General features: G+C 37.8%; 1 protein-coding gene across 6 annotated transcripts in view; it reads left to right on the top strand.

Moving 5' to 3' along the window:
* Positions 1-20,423, top strand: part of TENT4A (terminal nucleotidyltransferase 4A) — a 60,394-nt gene extending 39,971 nt beyond the window's left edge. For 2 of the 6 annotated variants that reach the window (XM_051610002.1, XM_051609998.1), the window contains 2 exons: positions 8,375-8,533; positions 18,195-20,423. In XM_051610002.1, coding sequence (XP_051465962.1) covers positions 8,375-8,533; positions 18,195-18,374 — 339 coding nt within the window. In that variant the 3' untranslated portion in view covers positions 18,375-20,423. Of the gene's footprint in view, positions 1-7,879; positions 7,983-8,374; positions 8,534-18,194 lie in introns of those variants that run through there. The other 4 variants (XM_051609999.1, XM_051610001.1, XM_051610000.1 and 1 more) reach the window with 4 other exon arrangements.
* The last annotated feature ends 1,142 nt before the right edge of the window (positions 20,424-21,565 follow it).

The following is a 21,565-nucleotide window of genomic DNA, read 5'->3' as shown; positions in this document are numbered from 1 at the left end:
GCTCCTGGTGTCTTGGACTTATGGGCACTTCAGTTAGTAATGGTTATAGATTTGTTCCAGCAGCAAGAGAACAGGTGTTGGAATAGAACAATAAAAAAGAGTAAGTTGTTTTAGAGACTGGATTGTCATTAACAAGAGCTAACATTTAGAAGTCAGCCTCTCAGCTTTTGTACATGTTTAGAAAAATGGAAGCGTAGGGATATAAGAGCTTAAAGTTACTACCCTGAGTTCTTTCCATTCCTATTACTACTTTCCTTTCTTTGGGGACCATGCTGGTCGTAATCTTGAGAACTTGTGTACCACTGAGGAACAAGAGAACTGCCTTCTTCCAGGACAGCCTTCTTTTTTCCCCCATATGTTTTAGATGTATATGCTTTTCCTCAGTACACTTCCCCAAATTCAGGAGCAAATTCATCTCTGTAGGTCCAGCTGTCTACACGGCCCAGAAGCCAAGAACTGGATCTAATGAGACCAAATCATAACTTGTACAAAAAGTATCCTTTTATGGATTTTCCAAGGCAGTAAAGCTATTTACAAAATGCCTTATGTTTAGCACTGTCTGGCTGATGAAACTCGTAATTTTGCTGTCTTTTTACAAGTGTCCTAGGAAGTTGCAAAATCTTAGTCCCAAAAGAAAACTTTTGTAAAGACCTGTAGATTCCTGATCAGAGACTGCATAGAAGAGAAGTCTGACTTTTGGTATTACTGTTGGTGAGATATCTGTATAGTTGTTGGTTTGTCTTACTGTGCATGTCAATACAGAGCTCTGACTCTCTCACTGGCACTTCTAATTAAGTTCTTTGCAAAATACTGAGTACTTGTTTACCTGGTTCTGTGAAGAATATAAATATTAGTGATCCGGAGCAAACTGAGGAACACATGGAAATAAGCCTGTGGATACAAGCAATCTGGTCATCAGACTGTTTTTGACTGCACATACATTTTTCTGGATTCTGTTAATTATCAAACTGATATGTGTAGTAAGTCTTTTCTCAATGAAGTATTATTCTGTTCAGTTAGTAACAATATCATTTGCTGCCCTAACAAAGAGGCAGTATGTTTCACTTATTTATGTTAACAGGTAAGTTGTAAAATACTGCGCATTCCCACATGATCCAACAAATGTTGAAGTGAAGAATGGAAGATGCTTTATAAATATCTTTGTCATCAAGGACAGAGCAAAGTGTATTATTTTTTACTCTATGGGAGCAAAATTCAAACTGTTCCAAAATAGAAGATAAACTTTTGCATTAGGAAATCTCACTTTAGCCTTCATACTGAGTTAATTGTTTGTTATGAGACCAGATGGAATGAGCTGTATTCACTTCCAGCTCTCTGCTTGTTCTGGCTGGTTGCAGATATCAGTCTGAGAATCTAAGCAGTAACCAACTTCCTCTTGAAAATGCCTTTTTTCCTGGGTGTTTTTTTTATTCTGGACCTGCACTCTGTAACTTATGATCTGGTTTTCTTGTTGCTAAAGCGTTGTGGAAAACTTTTTTATTAGCTCAGGAAGTCCTAAAGTATTGCTGGAGAATATCTGCTGCCTAATCAACAGTCTCTGCCAAGTAAAAAATAATCCTAGGTGTTTTTGCAATCTCATTTTGGTCTGGTATAATTCCTGGTATTAAGTATGCTCTGCAGTTTTGATGCTGTTATGCTAAATAAAGCATAGCATTTTATGTGACAGTGATATTTGCATACCAGTAATAGATGTAATGGCTCTAGGGAAAGTTTTATAACTCTTTTCTGTTACCTAATGATGTATAATCTTGTATCCAGTCCAGCACAGAATCTCAAAGTTGTTGGTTAGCAGTTTGAATCCAAGATCTTTCATGTGCCTTATCTCAGCATTTCTGGTGATAATGTTCTTTGGGCTTCTACATCAAAATTATTTTCTGATGTCTCAAGATCATGCAGTTCTGTCAAGGTGGTTGAAATTTCAGAGAATGAAGTATCTGTGTAGTCTAGTTTGGGGGAGAACAGAATCTTTGCCTCTAACTTTTTTTTGCATTTACAAGATGTTCTTTCAGGCTGTTCTTGCCATCTTAGCTCTCGCCGTTACTGTTCAGGCTTTTATAACAACTTTTCATCACATGTCAATGCTTGATCTACCTGCCCTTCTGCCATCATCAGATAGGGGATATGCTGAGCAGTATCTTAAGTGTTTCATGAAACATGTCTTTTAACTATCTTCAGGTATTACATGTTCTTAGTTCTTTGAACAGATGCTTTCATTTTGGGAGTAGGATATAACCATAAGACTAATACTCATTATTCCTATCATTCTGCTGAATGCATACAAGATCTACACTGCTTTTGGAATTGTTACTTGCTCTGCAGTAATTGTGGCTTAGTACTTGAACTTAACATGCTTAATGAAGTTACCATCATCTCCCCTTCCTTCCTGTTAGTCAAAGACTGAATTTCAGCTTATTAGCAGAAACTGTTGTACTTCCTGCTCACAGATAGAGGTGATAGAGTATATGATATATCTTGTCCTGATAAAAGTTGCTTTTTTTAAGGTGATTGAATTTACAAGTGTAGGGCATGTGCTTCTGTGCAGTAGAGGAACAGACACTTCAGAATAGTTACTGTAACGGCTCTTATAGCCTTGTTAAATCTGTTTAAATGACTGTGAATAATTTGCAGTTTGCTGTAAGGAGAGGAGTGGCCCAACAAAATTTTCAGTCTGAGAGAGAGCTATACAGATTTTCTCCCTTCTTTCCATGTGCCTGAATATTTTCATGTCCTAATGCAAGTAACAATTCAAATATGTGTATGTTGGTAATCTTTTTGTAGAAGAATGCAGAGTCTATCTTACTCTTTGCCCTTCATGAACAAATAGAGGCAAGTGCTCTAAAAAGTAGGCTTCTTAATCTTTAGTCTTTTAGGCAAGATGTATGTGCTGGCTTGCAACCCATTTGTCTCCAAATAAATCAGTGGGCAATCCTGAGCATGCAGACACAACCTGATGTTACCAGGGAGAAGCATTTGATTGACATTTGATTTGGGACAATTAAGAGTTTAAGTCCCAAATCCTTTAAAACTCGCTTCTCCTGTTTTTCTGTGTAGGTTACTGACAGTTTGTGGACTAGAGTAGAGCATTTTTTTTCCTCTTTCACCAGATTGTCCCACATTTGGTTTTCTTTTTTTTATCCCATGTCTCTGACCATATGCTGTTTTATATTGTCTCATGCTCCCCTTCAGTTCTTCTCAGTTGCTTGAGCAGTCTTTTGCCTATAGCCACTTGAAGTAAGAATAAATTTCTGCAAAGCTGTGGGAGGCACAATTTTGAACACAAAATTATGAAGTAATTTTCTTTAATAACAAGTTATTCTAAGCAGCAAAAGGTACAGGCGGGATGTGTTCCAGCCCACAGGCCTGGCAGGATATAATGATGTGAGGTTCAACGGGTATTGTCCTTGTATTTAATCTTGGCAAATACTAGTTAGATTACATTTTAAGTTGTCTTTCTGTAAAATGAACACTAATACTTTTGGAGGATGTGTATTTTTCAGTTTTCTTGGGTATCCTGTATCTCTTCTTTTCCACTCCTGTAAGCATAATGATCAAGATATTTTCCTTTTGTAATGCAGTTGACCTAAAGGCACAAAAACCAATCAGTTGTCTTACTCAAGAGTGTTGTGTTGTTTATAGGCTGGCAAATGGAGATGGTGCTATTGTATTGATGCAGATTCTCCACCCTGTGACTTCCCATAGAAGCAGAAATTTTGTTTATCTCAATTTTTCTTTATTTGCACCATAGTTAAAGATATGGCTCCACCTACCAAAGAGGGAAATGGCACAAGCTGATGTGAAAGAAATGAGATGGGGGGTGTAAATCCATTAAATCACCTTTGAAGTATGTTGCTTTATCAGAGTGAAGTATGCTGGGTCTAAAACCATTCAAGTGAGAGCATGCATTGAAGTTCTGCTCCTGCACATGCCCCCAAACTATGAAATGTGTGAAATTTTCTGATGTTGGCTTAGGTTCCAAAGAATGTGGTTTAGATGTTCTTGGCAGGGATGTTTCTGTTCACTAGCTGCTTCTGCTTTTCTGCTCTGATGTTCACCTGAGTTCTGTGGTGAGCTGATTGAGGTGGTGAAGCTAGTAAAAAGGGGATTACTGTTTCTGTGGTTCACCTCCATTAATTGGCTTCTAATAATGTCAAATGCTAATGCAGGTATAGTGAGAGAAGGCCAGGACAGGAATAGAGGAAAAAGTATTAAGACTGGTAGTAATCTGTTAAATCAGTTTAATTGTAAGAAATTACATGAAAACATCTGTACAGTGTAAAGTGTTAACTATAAACATCAGTTTTCTCACTATGTTCTTTGCTTTCAAAGATGGAGCACAATATTTGACTGAAGTGGTCAGTGTTCTTTCAGAGCTTCCAGCTCCTGAATGTTGTGGGGTAGAAGAAAAAAAAAAAAAAATTAGTGGGAGAAGTTTGGAGGATGGATACAATAAGAACCTTTTTGCCAAGACCTCTGTAGTTAATTTTCTGGTGTTGGGGAATGGAGTTTAAGAAATCTGCACATTAGCAATAAACTTGCATTCTATTGTTTAAGTTTAGTGTTCTGAATACTGATTCTAGGGTAGTTGGATTTGTTTACTACTGGGCCAAAACTTAGAGATGGTGAGTTAATAATCATAGGCCACTCCAGCTTTAAAAAAAATTAAATAATTCTGTCTTGGAAGTTGAAAGCTCTAAAATAGTAGCCATTGTTAGTACGTTGAAATGCTCAACTGACTACCTCATGAAACAAGACAGAAGGCACCACTGTTTAATGCATCTAGAGTCATGAAAAGGAAGCCTATGAGTATAATTGAGTGCCCATGAAATTAGTGGAAACTTAACTGTTGTCTTGATGGATGAATGTACCACTACAGTTTACCTTATATCTTTAGCCTTGAGTTATTAATGGATTTGAATTAAACTCTTATCATCAGACCTAGTTAGTAAGGAGCTTCTGGTGAGTAAATTATACTCCTTCTACTTTTATAATGACTTTTTATAATGACAGATGCATTTTGCAGAAGGATTTTTATTCTCATCTGATGTCAGGAAGGAAAGCTTGGATTGTAAGATTGCTTCAGCTCTTCATCTTTCATATGGCTACAGTGTTTCACTGTTTCTGTCTAGACAGAAGGCTAGGGATTCCCATTTCTCAAGCCAAATTTGGAGTTAGATGAGAGTGCATCAGTAGCAACCATTGTTTCTTCCACAGTTTCTTTCCAACATTAAGGTAAATTGAAGAGTCCTCAGTAATCAAGGCTATGAATAGCAGAAATCTTTCTTCCAGGTACTTAGGAAGTTGATACTGGTTTAAAGAGTGTGTTTTAAAAATGGAATCTTCCCAATAGGATAAACCTGTATGTGGTGGTCTCTCTGTTCCAAAAGCATCTCTTTAGAAGATACTGTCCATGCAGAATGAGGGACTATATGATTGGCATTCATAGTATTATTATTGAAGAGATCAGGATCATCTGACATCATAGTGGATCTTAGTGCAGTGATTTTAGCTGGATTATTTGACCTTTGTAGCCCTAACCCAAGTAAGGGTCAGAGCTGTTGTCTTCCAGACACGGATCTAAGGTGTCAGAGTATTGCCTCTATGCATTTACTTACTTATAGGTCTTCTGAGCTTCTGTAATGCTTCAAGTTTGCACATTACACTTAAGAATCCTGTTCAGAAGGCCAAGTAAGACTTAGTCCTTCAGTGTAGTCAGTACTTCTGGAAAATAAGTACTGTTCATGTTAGACTCAATTTTCTGATTGCTGAGGTTCACCTTTCAGTTCGAGGAAGAAAGGATTTTGATGCTGATGAGAAGTCAGTATATCAGCTCCATACAGTAAGCCTGTTAGCAATCCCAGATTTCCTTAGAAGATGGACACAATCTACTTGTATGAGATGTGTAACAGTAAATAATATTGAAGTGTTGAAATTTATCTAGTGTCAGTTAAACCATATGGCTACCATTTCCATCTGCTGCTGCTTCCATATTGGAGTTAACTTTGTCTTGCACAAAACCTCTTGGAAATCTTATAAATAGGAAGTGTCCCATCTGCATTTGATATGTGAATCTTCAGGTGGTCTAACTGTATTTAAGCAGAAAAGAAAGGGAGGTTCTTTGTGTGGAGAAATTAAAATTATTTCAACAGATTTGTGGAGGCAGCATCACAGAAGATAATCTATTAAATAGACAGTTAAGATCCCCTTTTCCCTCCCATCTGCCTGTTCATGGTTACTTGTGAGCATGCTCAGGAGTTGTCTGTACAAATAGACAGCTCTTCTTATAAGCTTTTTTAAAATTCCATGACCAATAGTGTTTAAGGAAACCAGCTTAGAAATCCAACTTTTTGCCCTTGTACCTGACTCTACCACCTACTCAGTTAAGAACAAATCAGCTTCATCTTTGTATTGATATTATCCTGCTCCTGTGGCTAATATTGTGTATGATTTGGCAAAGGAGGAAAATGCCATCTCATCCAGGCAGTCAGCTAAGTTTTTTTGATCACTGCTACAGCATGTGGCTGCCCTCTGTGAATGTATTTATTAAGTGGTAAACATCTGATCTTATAAGACTTAGGTTTCTGCACAGATTCTTGTTACCAGTATGGTTGGTCTGTCATGAATTTGTGATGCAAGTATCTGAAACTGCTTTACAAAGGCATACTGTACATTTTACCACTAGTTGACCTAGCAGAAGAAGGGGCTCCTTTCTTTCCAGAACTTAGTTTTCAGTAGGCACAACTTTATGTGGACCGAAAAAGGAGTGATTGTTATAATAACTGACCATGTTGTTGAGGGCTTTTTCTACTGTGGGGTATGCACTTCAGCTGGGCTGCAAATTTTGCTTTCTAGTAAATCATTGCTTGGGCTGCTTGATATTCACAACTGTCACTCTCTCCTGGATGAGCTTCCTCTTTCTCCAATAAAAGCTTTAAAATATATTCTTGTTTCTGTTCTTGAAAATGTTTCTCAGACAGCCTATTTTCTAACTGAAGGAGATAATTTGGAAAGCAAGACCATGTGAGGGCAAGTAGTAGTAGTAGAAGTCTGGTTGAAGTTTGCTTGATTTATGTGAAGAGTTTTTGCTTCCAATCTTCAGAGAAAGAGCAACAAAATATTACAGAAATTACAGTAAAAATTCTTAATTGTCTGAGCCAGTAATGTATTTTAATTTGGTAACTCCTAAACTACTAATTGGCCAAGACCCATCTCTTACTATACTTTGAGCCAGATGGATAGGAATGGAAGAAACACTAGTGATTTTGGACAAATAAGATTTTTTTCCATTATTTTGAAGTTCAGAATAGTTTGGAGTTAAGGGCAAGGTAAAAGCAGCAATAAAATGTTGAGAAAGCTACTTAACTGTTGCCACTATGTTATGGCTGCAAACCAAGTTTTACAAGATTGATTTACAAAATTCAAAGTTGTTTTAAAAGGTTGTAGATTGCTTTTCAGCTTTCTCAACTTAGAAAATACTTGGTCATTTATGAATTAAGGCAGTTAATTGGGTGTTTTCAGATCTAAGTATTAGCTATAAGCCCCTGCATCTGTGCTTGCCTCCTTGTTTATGTCTGTTAAGTGCTCCAGGCTTATGTTGTTTTAGCATCAGCGGTATAACTGGTTATGATGCAACTGTAATTGCCATTGGTCAGGCTAGAAGGAGGAGGAATGGTAATCAGTGATACCAGTTCCATCACAATTTATTTTTTTTTTCTGTAATCCTGCATCCATCTGGTTTTCCCTGAAGAACTGTGACTCAGATTTCAAATGGAAAGCGAGTGGAACAGAGCAGTGAAGTAGGTGACTGTTGTGCATATACTACTAGCCTTGACTGGCAGACCGTCTCCTTGTTTCTTGGTAGGTGGAGCCCTAACTTTGCTGTTGCTGGTTAGAATGGGAGAAGACTGTAACAATTACAGTGAGTAACTTTGCCATACAGATAAGTACAATCCAAAACACTGTGTAGAGGAATGATTCTGTCAAGACACCTAAAATTTTAGGCATGTTTTACTAACAGTGTTGCTGTTCTTATTCTTTTTTTTTTCCCAACTATAGTTCCCATCTTTTAATTCAAAGTTGGTAGAGTTACAAGTAGGGCTTTAGGTTGTGCTGACTGGAATTGATCTATGATTGCCATAGACTTGTTGACATTGTCTCCTTGGTGCAGGTTCAATTAAACGTTTGCTAGACATGTAAAATAAACATAGTGCTGGCTTTTATTTTATTTTTTACCATAAAAATACAAATTTTACAGTATTCACGAGTTGATATTTGGGTGCATTTTCACATGCATAGCCTGTATATGCTGTACTTTCTGTAAAGTTGCTTTTCTTTTCCCCTTTTTCTCTGCCAAAAGGATTCTGATACACCACCTTGCACAGCTCCTAATGTTTACCAGTTCAGTCTGCAAGCACCGACTCGGCTTATGGCCAGTTTACCACCCGTATTGCCTATGCCAAGTGGTAAACCCCAATCTGCGCCTACGAGAGCCTTGGTAATGGCCGCCAGTAATCAGGTATGAGCCAGCTAAGTGGAGCAACTTTTTCATGAGAAAGCGATCAAAATGGAAGCGTAGATCTTTTGCGCTGGGCTGTCAGTCTAAAAACCTCTGAAGATAACTTTCATATAGCATGTGCTGAACTTCATGTCATCATAAAAGTACTTATTTGCCATGTCAGAAGTGTGGGAAGAAGAATGGGTGGGAAAGGGTTCGATGTTTGAGATGCATCCAGATCGAAATTTAAGAGCCCTTCCACAGCACACTGACACCTAGGAATAAGTTGAAGAGAGAGTATCGGATGTCTGACTTCTCCAGTTGTATTCAAGACTCTTGGTGCCTGACCAGTGGGATACTGGCAGATCTTAAGCTATTTAGCTTCTTGTTCTTAAAACAAAAACTTCATGTAGGTGGTGTATCTGTAAGCTAGTTTTTGAATCCGAAGGAACAGTACTGACCTGTCTAGGCTTTTTCAGTTGTCTTGATTTTGAATTATTAGATCTGGCTACACTTGTCACTTTCTGCAGTACATCTTAAGGAACAGGAAATTAATGATGAGCATGTGTGCAAGAATTTTTACCAAAATATTAAATGTGTGCTTGAATGTTCTGAGAGGTGAACATGTAGGGAAGCTGTATGTTAGTGAATGAGCCTGAAGTATTTTAGTTAATGTATCCATTATAGAACAAGAAGAAAAATATTCAGTTTTTCTTACAGCCTCAGTGCCTCTATCTGATGGAAAATACTCCCTCAATCTTCGGTATTAAAACTCTTAGTCAAAACAACTGTGTCACATGAGCTTTAATGCAAGTTGTAGTTTGCCTTTGATAACAAAATAATGAGCTGGTTTCTTTGAAACCTGATTTTGGTCAGATTCTTGCAATGTTTTACTTCTCTCAATCCTTCTGTCACAGTTCTTGGGAATCTAGGACCAGGATATTTTTAATAACATTGTCTTTTTTTATTTGATTCAGCACTTCTTGACATTTTGGGCATGGCACAGCATGTATTGCTTCAGTTTCTGCTTGAGATAAGTGTTTTGCAGAGTCACAAAATAGTTGAGGTTGGTGGAGGCCTCTGAAAATTACATAGGCCAACCCTCTTGCCCAAAACAGGGTTAGCTACGGCAGGTTGCTGAAGGTTGCTGTCCAGTCAGGTTTTGAGTATCTCCAAGGTTGGAGACTCTCTAACCACTCTGAGCAACTTGTTCCAGTAAAAAAGTTATTTTCTTAAAAATAAGTGGTGATTTCTGTATTTCAGCTTATGCTTATTGCTCCTTGTCCTTTTACTGGGCACCGATGTGAAAAGCCTGGCTCCATCTTTTTTACACTCTCTTGTTAGTTAGACCCATCAACAAGACTTTTCTCAAACTAGCTTTTCTTGAGATTAAATAGTTCAAGCTCTGTCATCTTTTCCATGTATGACAAATTTTCCAGTCTCTTACTTATTTTCATGGACCTTCATTGGACTCAACTTCTGTCCATGTGTCTCTCTTACTGGTCAGCCCAAACCTGGCCCCAGCACTGCATCTGTGGCCTCACCAGCACTGAGTAGAGGAGAAATTATCAGCTCCCTTGGCTTGCTAGAGATACTCTTCCTAATACAGCTGAGGATGCTGTTGGGCTTCATTGATGCAAAGGTACATTGCTGGCTGTTCAGCTTGTCCACTGGGAATCCCTCATCTTGTTATGCCGAGCTGCTTTCCAGCTGATCAGTGCCCAGTGTGTACTGGTGTGGGGGATTATTCCTTCCCAAGGGCAGAGTTCAGAATTTCCCTTTTGCAAACTTTGTGAGATCCCTGTCAGCCTGTTTCTTCAGCCTGACAAGGTCCCTCTTAATGGTGACTCAATGATCAGCCACTCCTTCCAATTTTGTATAATCTGCAACCTTGATGAGGGTCACTCTCTCTCTCATCATTGAGGTCGTTAACAAAGATGCTAACTAGTATCAGCCTTTGGGTTATACCACTAGCTGTGGACCTCCAGTTGGACTTTTTGCTGCTCAAAATACTTCGACCCTGGCATATAAGGGAGTATTTTTCATTCAGCCTATATGTCTAGAGGTGGTAACTGCCACTTACTACAGAACAAAAAACAATTAAAAAAATGATAGTGCTTTAAATTTTGAAACTTTTAGATGACTAATGAAGAAATTTCATCTGGACAGGATTTTCGATGTTCAGTAATTGAGTCGAGGTATGTTATAAATTGATGGCCAAATTCTTCATACTTACTACACAAGTGTTTGTTTTAGGCGCTTCACTAAAATTTTTTCACCCTCTTTCCTTTAGACCAGGCTACTTTTCCCTTTGCATACTGTAGGTGCTCTACTATTTCCTTGCAGGCAGGTTAACGTAGAAAGGGGCACCATCTCTCGAAACTGTTACCAGATGCTCTTCCCACTACCTCTGCAATCCTCTGTCATCTACCAAGCCCTGCTTCTATCTCGGGGTGTGCCTTTTGTTTTAATCTAAGTGATTACACAGATTCCTCCCCGCCTCTTCCCCCCTTTACTTGCCCTCCCCCACTGCTGAATCTTATCTCGGTAAAACAGCTTATCTGCACAGATGTTTTCTTTTAGTGAGAAACTGTATAGTCCTATTTTAGTGGCTGCAATTGACGTGTGCTATCTAAAACTTTGGAAGTTTAAAATAAAACTTGAGTGGTTTTAAATTAAACTTAATCTAAAATACAGACTTAGTCTAGTTTATTCTTTTCCTTAACAACTGTCTTTCTGAAGAAGGAACCTGGAGCTTCATCAAAATTACACACACAAAAACACCTCCGGTTTTGAGACGTGGAGCTGTTGGTACAAAACAAGTTGGCATCTGGACTTTTTGCCTCAGTTGTGAAGACGCAATGTGTTGCATGAATCTTGGATCTCTGCTGGAATTTTGAATCTTGGAAAACAACTGTTTTATAGCACTTTTTCTGGCTTTCTGTTTCTTGGCTGTCCTTTCCAGTATTTGTTAGCTGTTCTTCTAGTGATTTGTACAATACTTGCATTTTTAACATTGGAACTTTTTCTGTGGCTTTTGCTTGATTCATCTTAAATCAGAGGAATTTCTTGCTATCTGCAGTTCAGAAATGGAATTATGGTTTTTCTGCATCGAGTTGACCAAAAACTTATTCATTATGAAATAGAAACATTCTTTTTTGATAAAGATTATGACCAAGTCAAAAGTGGGAAATGAAATAATTTTATGCAGAATACTGTAAATGTTTCCTTTTCATTTGCAGCTTTCTGGAGCATGACTGAACTAGTGAAAGTTGATGGCTTTCACAGTTGAAGTCACTGGAGACCATGCTAGTTTATAACTTTTAAGGGGCACGTATTACGAGCTCAAGAGGAGTCCTGATAGATTTGAACATGTGCAAGGCTTTTCCTTAACAGCAAGTGTTCTTCATATTCAAAAACACTTCAAAAGGGATTAATTTGTATGGTGTCTTCAGCCTTCTCTGCAACCTTCTCTGCCTCATTTCAGCTTGGAAGCCATACATAGGTGTCCAGTACTACCCCCAAAAGCAGGAGGTGCCAACGTCAAGAGCACAAACTGTGTTTTTAACAACTTGCAGCCCAGGCAAATTCTTTGCTATTAGAGCTTCCTGATACTTTCTTTTTTTGAAACAGCTTTGGTGCAATTAACGATTTTATTTACATACTGTATAATTAATTGGAGAATTTCCAAGTAGTTCAGGGACCGATTAAAATCCTGATACACATCTGCATGCTTTTTGGGATCATCATCATAATTTATCCATGGTAATTATTATTCTGCTTTGCTGACAAGCAGTTTGAAATTTCACTTGGGAGAGCAAAACAGTTTATGAACCAGTGCTGCCTGCTGGAATAAGCAGAAAACCAGATATTGGCACACATGTCCTGGTGAATGGAGGGGGAAGAAATTGCTTGGAGAAGAAAGGACTACTATGCATGTTGTTGTTTTGGGATTAAATAACCCCTGTTTCATTCCTTGGATTGCTGGTTACTTAGTCCCCAGTGAAGACAGAATAAACTTCACATTCTTAGGTGAAAAGTATTTAATACCTTCTTTTACTTTTTAAGTTGCATTTCCCATCCCCCCGCCCCCCCCCCCCCCCCCCCCCGCAAAGAATGGTCTTTTGTTTCAAAGATACCTAAAGCCACTAAGCACCAGTTCTCTTGCTTCTCTGGCCTCCAGTGTGTCTAAGAAAACCTCCACTGAACATCCTTTAGATGAATGGTGCCTGGTCGTCATTATGTTAATGGCAAATTCAATGGCACCATTCAGTGGTCAGTTGTGAAGCACAGGAGGCAACTAAGAAATGCAACCTTAATTTGAGTGCTGAAATACCACAGTCTAAAGAACTCTTAAAAGAACTTAAAGAAGTAGCTACTACTTCAGATTTGTGTGTTTGGCCATATAAGACCAGACACTTCAACTTACATAAACCGCTTGTTTATATTGCTTTATCAGCACTTCAATGGCTAAAATACTTTGCTTCACAATTGCTAATGGTGTTGGTCTGTCTCACTGGTAGTGCTGATGCTGCTAGTATCTCAGGAATGATTCCTGAGAAGTTAACATTGGGAACAAAACCTACACTGTTCAGAGGCTTGAGTAAAAAAAATATTTTTTTGATGAGTGCAAGCAGGTGTTGTTCACTTTGATGAAGGATACATTTGTAAAAATTCATTTTAATTCATGTCAGGTCTGAACTCTAGCCCACTTTACCAGATGTTTCTGAGAATGCAGGTGTCATCAACTAGTCAGATGCACAGACATTCTAATTTCCCTTAGTATAGTGTGATGCTTCAGAGATCTTAGTCTGTGAACTTCAATCTAGAAGTGACCTGATTTTTTTCTTCAATGGTCTTATTAAGCTGTTCAGGTACTGAAAGTTTCTTCAGTCAACTAAATACTATTTTTCTTAGCTTTTATTTAGAGCTATGTCATTAGAGTGGAATACTTTTTCAGTGTCTATGCATTTTCTTAGGTAAAGGAAGGAGAATACTGCTTTATACTTTGGAATCAGTTTTGATTCTCAATGTCAGACTCCCATCTTCTTTGTATGACAGAACATAGTATTTTATTTTCTTTCCTAAAGAATGCAGAGCACAATATTTATGTGGACAGACTTTATGTGGGGGTATTGTTATATGACTGTATGAAAGCCTCTGGCCACCTTGATGGTTTCTTCCTGAGTGCTTTTTGAGTTACAGGAAAGACACAAAGTCTAAATAGTAGTTTCTAGGAACATAAATCCACCATAAACGAAAGACAGACTTATGGGAATGTGGAAGATCTGGAAGTTTAGAACCTGCTTTTTGTTTGCGTAGTTTGTTTATCTTCCAATGTCACTGTAATCAGATTGTTGCTCACAAGCTGAGATTGATTTGTATATTCAGATCTGCATTTCCTCTACTGATTTTCACATGTACTGTATTGATACCAGCTTATCAACTGGAAGGTGTTTTGGTTCTGCTGTACTTTTTTGTTCCAAATAGAAAGGTGGGAAATCTCAGTAAGATTTTCTTTAAGGTCTAAAATTATCAGCTTTATGCTAGAGAAGCTATTATCTCTTGTTCTCCTTAATGACAACTGTGCAGATAACACTTCATGGCCCATGTCGTAACAGTAGCTGAGTGGTACTATGAGTTCTGTCATCTAGTAGTGTTGTTTTGACTCTGTCCTCTCATTTTTGAAACTTGACTTGTGACAAGATCAAAAAGGATATTTATTTCCTGTGTCAGATTCTACTTTCTTTACTGTAAGGTAGTTCAATATATGCTCAGATTAAGATGGCAGTCTCTACTGTCAGTCACTCATTCTGAGGACTAGGCCCTCTGATCTCTCTCTAACACTAGGTGATCTTTGAACTGGCCGGACTAATAGTTGCCTAACCTTTTGTTAAAGGTGAAGAGCATTTTGTTACAGGATACTGGCAGGGCTGCCACACTAAGATACGATATGAAGGGCTGATGTAGATATAACCTGCTACCTTTATATATATATATATAACCTGCATTGAGTGTTTCAGTTCTCTAGAGTTAGAAGATAAGAAACTTTTAAAGCTTTTCTTCATTTTGAGCTCTTTCTAGTCTCAGTAATTATTTTTTTTCTTTGCTGCTATCACAGCTGATTGCATAAATGCTGTTTTCTTGTTCCAATGGGAGCAGAAATAGGTTTTATAAAATCTGTTCAGGACTCAAGATCCTTTTCAGTTGTAGCTGAAAGTAGCCAGTAGGTATAAGCAAGGGGCCCAGAAGGAGAATGAGGGGAAGTGAAGTGTCTTTGATATTTGCAGTGCTTTGGGCCTTATTTTCCCAGATAGCCAGTTTTAAACAGCTTGAATAAGAAATTTTTTTGGTCTTGCTATACTTCAGCTTAGAAATCTAAACTACTTAAAAATCTTACGAGGTTAAGAGTATGTCGGGGTAGCTGGTCCAAATACCTTGTAGAACCGTGTTAGGTAATTTAAAGTAACTGGGCTAGGTTGAACCATTACATAATACTTGATATCTTTATTTTCCAGTAATGGCTAAACTGTTGATTAGGCCTATTATTTCTCTGCAAACAGTGAATTTATCTCATAAAGAGCAAGAAGTTAAATTTTGCTTACATGCAAGATGCATTTTTTTAGTATATTTCCAGATATTGGTAAGCTCAAAGTGGAAAAGAGAACATAAGTCCTTAAAAAAGGGGTGTGTGTGTTTGTTTTGCTGCAAGCCTGAAATAGAGAATTTGGAAATATAGTGAGAAATTGAAAAAAGCTCTGAATTTTTTGCAGATATATAAAGTTATTTAAGGGGATACTTAAAATGTTAATGGTTCAGTAAAGTTCTTCTGAATACTGGTCCATGATATTTCACATGGAATGATTTTGAAGTGTATGATTGCAATTCAAATGAACCACAGATTAGATTTAATCATGGCTATTAGTCCTGTAGTCTGAACAACAAAACAGTAAGCAGGTGCTTTTTCTAAACTGTCATATGCTTTTTCTAAACTTTTTCTTTAACTGTGTACATCCTTACTGATTATTTTTGAGTGCTGTGTTTATGATCTCTTTTATTTTAAAGTTAAGAGTACTGATGCTTCATTTTCATTACTAATGCTTGTCTGCATTTTTCTCCTTACTTTGGAGATGCTAACAGGCAAAAAATCCCAAACAACAAAACAATTCAGAAACCCAGCGTGGACATCAGCTCTGTTACATTACTTGTGTTATTTCAAATTATAGGTGATTTTTTTTTGCCTATATATTTTCTTTTTGAATAATGACAGTCTTTCCGTGTATACAGTTTTATATAGTAAAGTCACCAATAATTAAGAATAAAAATTTCATTTCCTTAGCAAATAATTACTTGGTATGTGGCCAGAAGTATCCTTTTCTTAAATTTCTGATAAAATACTTGGAAACTCAAACCTGGGTTATGATACAGAATTCCACGCCACACCCCCTCCTCCTTCCCTCAACTTGTCCTAAGTGCACAGGATGCAGGATGTTTAGAAATTTACAGTTTCAAAAATCTGAAAAAACTAGCAAACTATCTACTTGAGAACTAGTAAATATGAAGGCATCGTCTCTGATTTAAGAGGTCCCTGAGTCAGCTTCCTTAAGCACTTGCTCATGGATCCGGGTTCTGCTCTGATAGTTTGATAGTCTATCTTGATGCCTAAAAAAAGTAAATATGCAAAATGCTTCACGCCAAGCTAGAAATCACTGGCTAATTTATTCATCATTTGGAAGTTTGGTTATGCCAGTTTTGAACAAACCAGGGTTGTGACTTCTTTTACAATACAGGTAGATAGGCTTAATTGTCATGTCATAATTACTGTGGTGCTTGTCTAGTCTTGCGGTGACCTACCTACCTGCCTCCAATTATTTTTGTGCTGAATTCTCAAACTGAGGATGAACTTGCCAGATTTTTCACATTTCCGGCTGAAGGGAATAGGTTTTCTGAGACTTTGTATTCTCCTTGGTCAGAGTTTTGTTCGTGTTCTACAGCAGCAAAACTAGGTTTTTTTTCTGTTTTTTTTCAGCATATTTTGATCTCATTTAGTGTAGATGAGTAATTGTCTGTTTATATAATTGAGACTCAGATGTAAGAGACTTGAGACTTGAGTAAGAGACTACTGCACAAGAATGACAAGATGGTGTGTTTGCTTGAAGGACCACTTTCCAAAAATATAAAAGTATTACAGATTTTTTTAGCTTCATGTTGACTTTAATGAATAGCTTCTCGTACATGTTTCAGCAATATATGTCAATAAATAGGGTTTAGGTGGTTGTGCCTCTTAAGAATGAAGGATTTTCAGCTCCATTCCCTTTTTCAGTTTCTCCTTGAATATTTTATCATTGATAGTCTGAGGACAGAATTAGCATGTCTGTCTTGGGAGTCTAGAAGTTACACATTGAAGGTTGGTAAGGTTGCTGTAGGACACACTTAAATAAAAAACCAAACAGTTTAAGGGGTTTTACCACCTTGCTGTTCACTTTAATTATTTCTCAATATCAGTCTTCACCAGTTTGCTCTCCTGCATGCTCAGTGTCTTGTCTGAATATAATTTGACAATAAAATGTTGCTTATGGAATTATACCTTCAATAATCGCTTTGGTTTTGTGCACACAAGTGCAACAATGGCTAGCTGTCTGCACATTGCATTCTACTCCAAACTTGTTTGGAAATATAAGTTAGTAAAGTAGCTGCAGATATTTAATTCTAAGCAGTTGCCTCTAACATTAGCTTTCTGGTGTTCCTGTTTAGCCACTTATGGTAGGCAAACTTATGTATTATTTTTTGTTGAAGGCAGTTATCTGACAGTTATTACTGTCAGGCATCAGAAAAGGTTGCTTGCATTGAAGTTATCAGTACTTGGGAAGTCTGTTTCAATTTCATCTTTTGAAACTCTTACCTATTTTAAGTATGTACACATTAAACCAACTTAATGTATTCTGTTAAGTGATTGGGATGCCTGTACTAACTTTGGTGTGTGATAGATTTACTCAGGCTGCCACTAAACCTTTCTGGTAGTTTCTCTTCCAAGGTACTGGAGATTCCCCCCAAAGAAAGTGTCATGCTACATTCCTTATGATTTGTTTTGCCTAGGCCTGGATGTGAGGTTTGTTCTTGGAGCCATGTAGCCCTATGATCAAACCAGTAGAATTTACAATTTCCTTACAAGCAAGCCCTTAGCTAGAAGCCCATAGCTAGTTTACCTGTAGCTCAGTGAGACTGTGGACAGAGCAAACTTGAGCTTTCTATCTATCAGGTCATATGATCACACCTTTATATTTCTCTATGATGCTTCTGAAAGTCTCTCACTTGGTCATGCTCTTCTTAAGTTCTTCTAAAATTGACATGACATTCATAATTAGTATTTAATGTGGAAAGTTTCTCTTTTTGTAAGTGTTCTGCATGGTGAGTGTATTTCATAATGAGAACCAAGGGCTTAATTAAGGACACACGGAAATCTACACCATTTCATTTGCAGGACATTTACTTCAGAAAACACTTCTTAAGCTGTTAGTGCCACTGGACTTGCACAGCTAAAATTAGACAAACTTGAAAAAAGCAGTTGCTTCAGACAGTGTTCTGTGGGAATGACTTGTATGTGGAGGAAATACCACTGGTAATATGTGCTTTGCTTTAGCTGTTTGTGTGTCTAAACTAGTGCTTATCTTGTGTTTTTTAGCAGCACAGTGGAATGAAGTTTTCCATGAAAGGAACTCATAACCAAGGCAACAGCTACAGCCCTGTCAGCAGTGGAGGCATGAGACAACCAATTGGTAACCGAGGACACCACCAGTACAATCGTAATATATGGAGAAGAAAAAAACATAGAGAGTGTTTGCCTATTAGTCTGAGCAGATAATGGCAGATGCCAAAATGACCTTCCCTGTTCAGACAAACTGAGTGAGCGCCACTCGACTTGAGGGATGGAGACCAGCGTCCAGCACATCGTTTTATTGGTGTTGCCAAATATCTGCAGCTGACTTCTTTGCATGTTTCTTTGTGTGGTGGTTCAGTCCATCTTCAAGAAGTAGTTGTGCTTATCTGTGAAGCCTTATTAAATGTGGAAGTTTGTTTTCTGCCTTCCCACAATGGTTCATACAGTGCCGAAGCAGCTCTGACAGTAGAACTGCAAGGACATTTACAAATGCTGTGGCTACATCCATTCCTTTGTGGGTTCTGTTTTTTTTTATTTTAGAAGTGAAGGAAACTTCAGCCCCTTGGAATTATTTTTTTTCTTTGCAGCAAATCAAGTTGGGAATTCACAAAAGTAAATTTGCTGCTCTCCTGTTTTTGTTTCGAAGTTCAGAATTTTTTGCTCTGTAAATATTGGAAGTATAATTTGTGCAATAACTTGGAATTTTTAATTTAATTTCATACTGTCACATAAGTTATATTTAAGGGGAAGAGGTTTTTTAATTTACAGATCCTTTCCCAGGTTGCATTATCTAAGTTGGGTTCATAGTTTTGGCAGGTTGTCTGAGCGGTGTTACAAATATGACATTTGGTAATATTTGAGGCTTCTCGATTCACAATGAAAGTGCGATTTGGCTTACGGTTTTAAGAAGTTATCGAGCTCCAAAGCATTTTGACCCTGTGTTTTTTAGCTCATTTTCTGGCCTCTATCAGTCGTCTTGCTCTGACCAATGAGTTTTAATTTTATTCCTTTAACTAGACAACAAATCCAGCATTTGTAGTACCAGAAGTAAAACTTTTGAGAGGAAGGGGAAAAAGATTGGTTTGAGTCCTGATAGGAAATTAAAAAGCTGTGAACTACATGCTTTGATGCATTTTAGTAACGTAACCTGTTAATGTTTGGGTTCAAACAACATTATTAAACAGAGGTACCCGGCTTAAGGAATGTGGAGAAAGGAAATATGTTGATTCCATTCAGGAATCTGTATAGCAGTATGCATTAGTTCTGTTAAGAGCAAATATATAAAAGTACTTCAGCTGCTCTAAGCATTACGAGAAGTATCTTTTAATGTATTGCAGGAGAGCACAGCCCAGTGTTGTACACAGTATGAGTGGCTGGCACTTAATTTACAGATGCATACAGGTATACTATGCAAGTGTGTATTGCCATGACAAACACTGTCTTTAACTTTTTGAAAAATGTACATCCTGCCTAACCCTGAGTTTTTAAAGCACCACAGTTGTCCTGGGAGTAGGTCACATCTCATGCCCTCTGACTTCCCGTGTTTTTTTTTTTAATGAGAGTTCTTAAGCTATAAAGAAAACTACAGATGAGTTCTACAAGTCCAGTAGCAGAGAAAGCTGAAGAATCCTGCTTAACAGGACATCTATATTGTGTACAGATATAGAAGGTTTTAAAACTGATACCTGAGCATTAAAATGAGGTGTGAAGCATGAAGCTTTTTAATATGCTGTATGCCTTTGAAGCAGAAGTAGTTCATGTTATTACTGAATCTGTCAAACACAAACAGGTCCTTAAGGGGAGAGAGGGCAACATTCCAAAGTAGAGTAGTGCATATCTGTTAGCAAAAAGTTTGTCTTAATGCTCCAAACTTATCACAATTAAAAAGTTTTCAAAATTGTGAGCTGATTCATAAATAATATCTAAGGGCTGTTACATGAGCCTGTACTGCTTAGTCTTCACACACTAGCAATATTGAGCATAAATACATTAAAGAGCCTTCAAAGGCTTTAGTTGGTGTCTTATACTAGTGTCCATTTTAAAGCAAAACTCATTTGAAAAGTGGTATCATGTAACACTTCAGTCATGGTGAACCAAATAAATTGGCCTGGCTATCACTGTGGTTATGTGCTACAGGTTTAAAAAAACACGTTTAAATTTTTTGTGTGGACAACTATGTGGAAGCTAAAATTGACATATTTTTATGTAAAGTTTTCTATTCTTTGATTTTTAATAAACTTTGGAGACCAGTCACTCTTCTGTACATTTTTATGAGAAACTTAATGGATTAATTAATACTTGACCTTATCCTCTTGTCTGATCTATGCTTTAAACATCTGCTTTAAATTGCCTGTGCAGAACAGTCAGAAGGAGCTTGGAGAGCGGATGGTGCAACATCATTGGTCTTGGATCTTCAGTTTTACTGGGCCCCACCTGTCCTGGTTTGGGCTACTAGTTAAAGCTCGCTGAAGGAAAAAAATAAATCAGCAAAAGGAAAAGTGACCTCATCCTGGCCTAAACCAGGACACCACCTTTTCCCTTTTCCTGTCCAGATGGTGACTTGGCTTTATTCTTCCCACAGATTCTGCTGAGCTAATTATCTTTGTTAGTAGTCTCCTTTTAATGCATTAGGAGTCTCACTTTTTTCCTTTGAACCTGTTCTCTGATAATAATCTTGGGTATCCACCTGATCTGTATCCCAACCCTACTGAGTATTTTGTGCACTGTTCATAGGCAAAATTAGCCATGGACATTAGATGTGGAAGGAGGAGATTACAGATTAAATGGATGAGCAGTACCTCACAGAAAGAGCTCAGTTACTATCTGTTGCCGTTTCCAGGAGATGCCAGTGCTGGTGTTATGTTGGACTTTTTCTGTAACTCCGCTTCGCCCATGCAGTGGGGCCTGGTAAGAAGAGACAACTGTGGCTGCTGGTACAGTGTTTCTGGGTCAGTAGTGTTGCTTTCCACAGGAGCAGCTGTAGGAAAGCATGTTGACAATGGGGATAGCAACAGTCTGGCAAAGAGCTGTTTTGAAATATAGTAGACCTTCAAACAATAAGGCCTCTTTATAATCTGATGGCAAAAAGAAAAACTTAAAATTGTAAATGCTAATGGGCAACAGATAACTCAGTGTGTATGTACGTGGGGATGAATGTGTCAGTTTCTGAGCTCTCCAGGACAACAAGCCTGCTTGCTGGCTGATGCCAGTATAATCTGGTTATACATTTAATAACTCCTGGACTAAATCAAAGTTATGTCTTGAATTCCTTAATGAAGAGACTTAACAGAGCCATCAATTAGGTGTCTGAGCATGTCTTGTACTTCGGCACATAAGCTACTTTGATTTGGTCTTGGAGGTTCTATAATGTAGATGTAGTGCCAAAAAAGAAGGAT

This window comes from Apus apus, chromosome 2 (genome assembly GCF_020740795.1).
Source record: "Apus apus isolate bApuApu2 chromosome 2, bApuApu2.pri.cur, whole genome shotgun sequence".
Lineage (NCBI taxonomy): Eukaryota > Metazoa > Chordata > Aves > Apodiformes > Apodidae > Apus > Apus apus.
Note: the sequence above shows the minus strand (reverse complement) of the source record. Positions and strands in the feature narration are given on the sequence as shown.